The sequence below is a fragment of the Sylvia atricapilla genome, chromosome 21, assembly GCF_009819655.1.
Source record: "Sylvia atricapilla isolate bSylAtr1 chromosome 21, bSylAtr1.pri, whole genome shotgun sequence".
Classification (NCBI taxonomy): Eukaryota; Metazoa; Chordata; class Aves; order Passeriformes; family Sylviidae; genus Sylvia; species Sylvia atricapilla.
This window is the reverse complement of record NC_089160.1, coordinates 383,248-390,337: the sequence shown is the minus strand read 5'-3', so window position 1 is coordinate 390,337 and position 7,090 is coordinate 383,248. Positions and strand designations below refer to the sequence as shown.

Below are 7,090 nucleotides of genomic sequence, written 5' to 3'. Positions count from 1 at the left end.
CGGGAGGCTGCGGGGGGCTGTGGGCAGGCTGGGCCGGGGCCGGGGCCGGGGCCGGGGGAGGCGGTGGCGGGCCGGCGCTCCCGGGTGTAGCCCGTGCCTGGCCGCTCGGTTCTCACGGTGACTCCCCCAGGCTCGTGACGGGCGCGAAGGAGGCGGCGGCCGACGGGGACCTGGAGGAGGCGCTGCGGCTGTTCCAGCTGGCGGCTGCCATCCGCCCCAGCGAGAAGCTGCAGGGCCGCATGCAGCGGGTGCGGGAGGCGCTGGCGGAGGCCGAGCGGGAGCAGCAGTCGCAGCAGGAGGAGGATGAGCGCTTCGTGAACGTATGCGGCAGCGGCCTGCTGATCTACGGGGAGATGCACGAGAAGCTGTTCCAGCACCAGCGGGAAGGTGTTGCGTTCCTGTACAGCCTGCACCGGGACGGCAAGCCTGGTGGCGTCCTGGCAGATGACATGGGCCTGGGCAAGACCATCCAGGTGATCGCCTTCCTCTCAGGTATGTTCGACGCTGAGCTCATCCAGCATGTCCTGCTCATCATGCCTACCACCCTGGTCAGCAGCTGGCTGGCCGAGTTTGCTCGCTGGACGCCTGGCCTACGCGTCAAGGAGTTTCATGGCACCAGGAAGACAGAGCGTACCAGGAACCTGGAGAGGGTCCAGAGGAAGAATGGCATCATCATCACGAGCTACCAGATGCTTATTAACAATTGGAAGCAACTGGCCAGCCGCCACGAGCAGGAGTTTGTCTGGGACTACGTCATTCTCGATGAAGCACATAAGATCAAGTGCCCGTCAAACAAGACAACCAAGTGTGTGTACGCAATCCCGGCCCAGCACCGTGTCCTGCTTACAGGCACCCCCGTGCAGAACAACCTGCGGGAAATGTGGTCCTTATTTGACTTTGCCTGCCAAGGCTCCCTCCTGGGAACTGCCAAAACTTTTAAAATGGAATATGAGAATCCCATTACCAGGGCGAGGGAGAAGGATGCGACTCCAGGTGAGAAAGCACTGGGGCTAAAGATATCAGAGAATCTCATGGCAATTATAAAGCCCTACTTCCTCAGAAGGACCAAGGAAGACATCAAAAGCTATCATGCCAATAATGCAGATGCTGCGCTTCCTGAGGATTCAAGTAAGAACAAGGCTCCTGTCATGCCATCTCTCACTAGGAAAAATGACTTTGTTGTGTGGGTGTACCTGACACCGGTGCAGGAAGAAATCTACAGGAATTTTCTCTGCCTGGATCATGTGAAGGAAGTGCTGATGACAACTCGATCGCCTTTGGCTGAGCTGACAGTCCTGAAGAAACTCTGTGACCACCCCAGGCTTCTGTCTGCAAGAGCCTGTATCCAGCTGGGCTTGGAAGAGCAGGAGGGCTTCGAGCAGGACTACAGAATGGAAACAGGTTTGCTTTCAGGCATGAGCAAAATAGATCATCTCTCTGGTGAGACTCTGATCCAGGAGTCTGGGAAGATGCAGTTCCTTGTGGGACTGCTGGAACGGCTGAGAGAAGAGGGACACCGAACCCTGGTGTTCTCACAGTCGAGGAAGATGCTGGATATTATAGAGCTTGTCCTGTCCCGCCGGCAATTCCTGATCATGCGCATCGACGGCACAGTGACCCACCTGACGGAGCGGGAGAGGCGCATCAACACCTTCCAGAGCAACACCGACTACTCCGTCTTCCTGCTCACCACGCAGGTTGGGGGCGTGGGCATAACCTTGACAGCAGCCAGCCGAGTGGTGATCTTTGACCCCAGCTGGAATCCAGCAACTGATGCTCAGGCTGTGGACAGAGCTTACAGAATTGGGCAGAAAGAGAACGTAGTGATTTACAGACTGATCACCTGCGGCACCGTGGAAGAGAAGATATACAGGCGGCAGGTATTCAAGGACTCGCTAATCAGACAGACCACTGGTGACAAAAAGAACCCGTTCCGTTATTTCTCCAAGCAGGAACTAAGGGAGCTCTTCACTTTGGAAGATACTCGGACATCTGCAACTCAGATCCAGCTGCAGTCCCTGCACGCCATGCAAAGGAAATCTGACCTGCAGCTGGATGAGCACCTTGCTTACCTGCATTCCCTGGCAATGTTTGGCATTTCTGACCATGACCTGATCTACACAAAGGAGATGGCTCATGAGGAGCAGGTGGAGAGCGAGGAAGCCCAGCAGTACATTCAGCACAGGGTACAGAAAGCCCACGAGCTGGTCCAGCTGGAGTCCCAGCTCAGAGATCAGAGGATGGAGGGGATCAGAAATGCTTGTGAAGAGAACTGGCAAAGACCATCAGGATCAGTTTCTGCGCCAAAGAAGTTGTCTCCAACATTGAATGACAAAATTCACTTTGTTTCACCACCAGTAGCTGATGAAAATGAAAAAGACAAAGTTATTGATCTTACAGAGGATGAGGAGGCCCAGGTGCTCGATATCAGCTCCAAAATGACAACTCTGACTGTTGTTGACTTGGATGAAGGGCAAGGGGCCCGAGATGTGTCCAGTATGCAGACAGAAGTGCTCAATACCAGTAAGACAGCAGAACAACCTGATATACGAGAACCTGAGCAAAATCTTGAATCTAGCATTACGCCATCATCCCCTGCACACATGAAAGGGAGTCAGAGCCTCCAAGAGAAACAGCATTTGCAGGTACATTCAGACAGCTTGGCTGAGGCAAGGAATGACCTGTCTGGGCATTGTCACAATTCCTCTGAGTCTGGCAAGGCCGATGATCCTAGAAGGGATGCAGAACTGTCAGTTCAGGTACTTGACCCACACACTTCCCTGGGGACAGAGCAGAACAATGTTCCTGAGCCAGCTTCTGCACTGCTGAGTTTATCAAATGTTACACCAGAAATCAATGCTGAGCTCTACAAGTCTCATATGCTGGAAGACAACTTGGAGGGTACATCTGCTCCTTCTTTTCAGGATCAAGTTGACTTCAATCTGGTTTTGGAAGAGTCTGAAGAGGGATGGCAGGATGCCTCAAATAGAGATGGATCAGTGGAACACCCTGAGAAGGAGAGCTTACAACTCCAGGCAGAAAGCTTGTGTAAATCTCCAGACAGAGAACCTCCTAACAAAACTTGGCCAAGTGAGGCCAGTAGCCATGGCAAACCCTGTCCCACAGCTGAGGAAGAGCCAAATGCCTCCCTGCAAGAGAGTAAAACATTGGACGAAAGCAGTGGTGTCGTTGCTTTTGATAGGAAGAAATGCTTAAACAGAATTGTTTCTGACAGTGAGAGTGAAGAGCAGTCTGAACAAGTGCCCTCCTCTCCTTGGAACAGCATTCATCTCGGATTTCCAGAAGGAATTAGTGCTTCCACCCCTATATATGACAAAAGAAGAGCTAAAGCCATCTTTTCTCCCCAACTAAATAACAGTGGAAATGTGTCTAATGCTTCCACTAGGCACTCGCTCAGCAGCAGGTTGGTAGATGAATTCATAGGAAGCACTGATGAAGAAGACGATGATGATGGTGACGGGGAGCAAGATGGGCTTGTGGAAGATGAAGCTGAGGAGTGCACTGGGGAATCTGCTGAGCCTGAAGAAGAACCTACTGGAGAAACACTTGATACAAATGAAGAGTCCTCCCACACAGACAATACGGAATCTGAGCAGTCCGAGGCAGAGGAGACAGAGTCATCTCAGGAGGAATCCATGGGTGACACTGAGCTCCAGTCAGGCAAGAAGATTGACTACCTCCAGGAAAGCAGCTCTGAAAAGGGCACTGGGCAGAATTCTCCTGCTGCAGATTATGACACCTTGGTGCACAGTGGAAAGAAACTTCAGAATGATGGAAAACTCCAGGAGGCGTTGGACTGCTTCCTGCAAGCTCTTGATATAAAAAGTGGAGATCCTGAAATTTTGCTTCTGACTCTGAACTTGTACAGGCAGCTGGCCCAGAAGTGACATGCATGTGGCTCTGTGATGGCAGTCTGGCTGTTCCTTGTTACCGTGTGTCTGCACCACGGCCCTGGGATCCCTGAGCCAGCCCCAGGCTGGTGCTTGCCATATACCCTGGTGACAGAGCAAATTCAGCACCTCCTGCTTGAGCAACCAGTCCAAACATTCAGGTGTTGGATGCTGTGGAGGGAACTTTACTGTGCAGTCAGCTCACAAGGATGAAAATGGTTCATGTCCCTGTCTGGGTATTTAATAAAAAAAGTGGTATTGTTGGTGTCTAAACCCCTCTCCTTGCTGGCAGCCCCGGCTTCACCTTTCTACCCTCCAGTTCTGCTGGTCTCCCCCCATGAGGAGACGGGGACAGTGCAGTCCCATGGCCACTGTACAGCCCAGCTTTGGGCTGCTGTGCTTCCTCCCTCCTGGGTTTTAAATAAGCCAATTTATGTGCCTGAAGGTGCATGTGGTCCCACCTCTCCAGCCTGTCCAGGTCCCTCTGGATCTGTCCTTCCCTTCTAGTGTGTGATCACACCACACAGCTCAGTGTTGTCAGCAAACTGGCTGACAGTGCCTCAGTCCCACAAACCAGCAGCTCAAAAGCTCCTGGTTCTGGCTTTGAGTGACTCTGCCCCTCACCAACACAGCCTCAGTCTGGTGTGCTCGTCCCTAACTCCTGCCAGACTCACCTGGTGACAAGCACAGCAGCAGATATGGATGTTTCCTTGTGGCATGGCATGCTGCCTTCTGCAGTACCACACTAGCACAGGACACCACACCTGGCTGGGCTCTGCAGTTCGAGAGAGGAGCTCTTTGTCCTCGGAACCACAGAAAACACGGATCTAATTCTGCTGGTGCAGTTGTGTCAATGTGCTTTTTGCCAAAAGAAAGAACAGAGCTCTGGCAGCCTGGAAACAAGTGGTTTATTAACAGCACCATTACATTGGACAGTGTCTGCTCTGGGCAGCCTATCTGCCCTCCATAGCAAGCCATTAATTGGCTTCTCTGAGCGTTCCATACTCAGCAAAACCAACACCCTGAAAAGAGAGGGAAGAGAAAGACCTTTTGTTCTTTGATGTTTCCTCCTGATCTCTGAGCTCTGTGTGTGGCATTCACCTGGTGCCTGTTCCTGGAGCTGTGGCTGGTTTGGGGGCTCTGTGGGCAGGAAGGGGATCACAGCTCTGGGCTGGATTCCCGAGATGGCAGGAACCTTGCTGGGCTGCTTCCCTTGCACATCCCATAGCACAGGGGGGGCAGGAAGCGGCACACAAGCATTTAGTGGCTTGTTTCTTATTCAAACCTGAGTTAGCCAGTTTCTTCCCCCAGCTCTGAGTGGGCAAGGTAGAACTTTAGGAAGAAGAGAGTTCTTCCTCCTCTGCTGTCCCCTTCCCTGCCCGGCCTGACCCTGCTCCAGTGTTACCCACCCTCCACTGAAGGGGCTGTCCTGCAACCCTGGAGCACAATCTACACCATGGGAGCCGTCTGCATCCTCCTGGGGAAGATGGAGATAGAGACCAAGCCCCGGGGCTCTCTCTGTCCCTTTCTGCATCATTTCTGTTTGCAGATAAAAGCCTGGGCACCTCACTCCACTGACAGACCATTATCTCCAGAGGAGATAAAGAGGCTGATCTGCCAGGCAACAGAGACTTCAACATCTGTAAAAGGCTCTTGTTTCACCTTTCCCAGAGACACTTTACCTCTCCAGGCAGGGCTCTGCTCTGCCAGCAGAGTGGCAGGGACAGCCAGCTGCCTCCAGGTGTGTTGCTGGTTGTGCCCAACTTGCTCCAAGGCCAAGGTGTCTGGGACTCGGGATTCAAGCAGTCAACAAGGTCATCGTGGTCATTCACATTTTATTTTCTGCCTTCCACCATGATAATGTGGTATCCAAACTTGGTCTTGACGGGAGGGTCTGTGTACACAGGCTTGTCCATGCTGCTCACAGGCAGGGCAAATGCTGCCTCCTGGAATGGTCCCACCATGGAGCCTCTGGTCATCCAGCCCAGGTCTCCCTGCAGGAAACGACCGCTGGGGTTAAGCTTTGAGACTAAGAGCAGAGAGGCTGGGTGATGTGGCCGTGGGACGGCTCCTGCTGGTGACAAGCAGTGAGCCCTGTGCCAGGCGCAGCACTCACTCACCCCTTGCCTGGCCTTGTCCTCGCTGTACTGTGCCGCCACCTCGCTAAAGCGCTGCCCGGACTTCAGCTTCTCCATGGCCTCCATGGCCCGGCCGTGCTTCTCGCACAGGATGTGCCGAACCTGTTGGGGAGGGCAGCGGGGCTGTGCCGGGCGGGACGAGCCTGCCGGTGCCGCGGCGGAGAACCCGCACCCGTCAGGCCGCCGCCGCTCCCCACACGCACCTTGACAGCGCTGCCGCCTCCCTTCGGGCCCTGTGCTTTGCCCTCGCTGCCGCCGCCGCCGCTGTCGCCGCCTGTGAACCGAGTATCCTCACACAGGTCCGGTCCCTGCCACCCCTGCCGGGCTCTGAGACTGCCTCGGCCCCGAGCCCCCGTCCCGCCGCTCCCGGTGCCGTCCCCGAGCCCCAGGCCGCTCCCGGTGCCGTCCCCGAGCCCCTGGCCGGTGCCGGTGCCATCCCCGAGCCCCCGGCCGGTCCCGGTGCCGTCCCCGAGCCCCAGGCCGGTTCCGGTGCCGTCCCCGAGCCCCCGGCCGCTCCCGGTGCCGTCCCCGAGCCCCAGGCCGCTCCCGGTGCCGTCCCCGAGCCCCCGGCCGGTGCCGGTGCCGTCCCCGAGCCCCAGGCCGGTGCCGGTGCCATCCCCGAGCCCCCGGCCGGTGCCGGTGCCGCCCAGCCCCACTCACTCTTGCCGGCTTTGCCGCCTTTCCCCTTGGGCGCCATGTTGCCGCCGGAAGGCCCCCGCGCTGCCCGCCGCCCGCCGGGCGGAGCTGCCGCTGCCCCGCGCCGAGGCCCCGGGCTGCCCGCGCCGTGCCGGCACGGAGCCGCCGCGCTGGGCCGGGGACACGGGGACACGGGGGACGCGGGGCTGCGGGACTCTGGGGCGTGCCCGCCTGGAGAGGTCTGGAGCTGCCCGGCGTACAGGGCTGAGTTCGGCATCCACGGCCGTACCCAGCGCCTGCCCAGAGCTGGCCCCACCACTCAGGGCTGTCGCCCTCATCCATCCCCCCTGCCCCAGGATGCCGAGCCCAGTGCCAGTCCTCCCCCGGCCTGTATCCAGTGCCCAG

General features: G+C 56.7%; 2 protein-coding genes across 2 annotated transcripts; one reads left to right on the top strand and one right to left on the bottom strand.

Moving 5' to 3' along the window:
• The first annotated feature begins 129 nt into the window (after positions 1–129).
• ERCC6L (ERCC excision repair 6 like, spindle assembly checkpoint helicase) lies at positions 130–4,184 on the top strand. Its single transcript, XM_066333825.1, has one exon. It carries the CDS (start codon positions 240–242, stop codon positions 3,906–3,908), a length of 3,669 nt encoding a protein of 1,222 aa, XP_066189922.1. The 5' UTR covers positions 130–239; the 3' UTR covers positions 3,909–4,184.
• Positions 4,185–5,729: 1,545 nt separating this feature from the next.
• On the bottom strand, positions 5,730–6,761 carry PIN4 (peptidylprolyl cis/trans isomerase, NIMA-interacting 4). The gene is made up of 4 exons (XM_066333748.1): positions 6,710–6,761; positions 6,253–6,323; positions 6,032–6,151; positions 5,730–5,905 (listed from the first exon to the last, which is right to left on the bottom strand). Exons 1-4 carry the CDS (start codon positions 6,744–6,746, stop codon positions 5,747–5,749), a joined length of 387 nt encoding a protein of 128 aa, XP_066189845.1. The 5' UTR covers positions 6,747–6,761; the 3' UTR covers positions 5,730–5,746.
• Positions 6,762–7,090: the final 329 nt, after the last annotated feature.

Excerpts from the sequence above, each read along its gene's own strand:
- ERCC6L (XM_066333825.1), top strand. The coding sequence starts at position 240 with ATGCAGCGGGTGCGGGAGGCGCTGGCGGAGGCCGAGCGGGAGCAGCAG.
- PIN4 (XM_066333748.1), bottom strand. The coding sequence starts at position 6,746 with ATGGCGCCCAAGGGGAAAGGCGGCAAAGCCGGCAAGA. Across the intron at positions 6,324-6,709 it reads AGGCGGCAAAGCCGGCAAGA|GCGGCGACAGCGGCGGCGGC; the intron begins GTGAGTGGGGCT and ends CTCGGTTCACAG. Across the intron at positions 5,906-6,031 it reads AGGACAAGGCCAGGCAAGGG|GGAGACCTGGGCTGGATGAC; the intron begins GTGAGTGAGTGC and ends CGTTTCCTGCAG.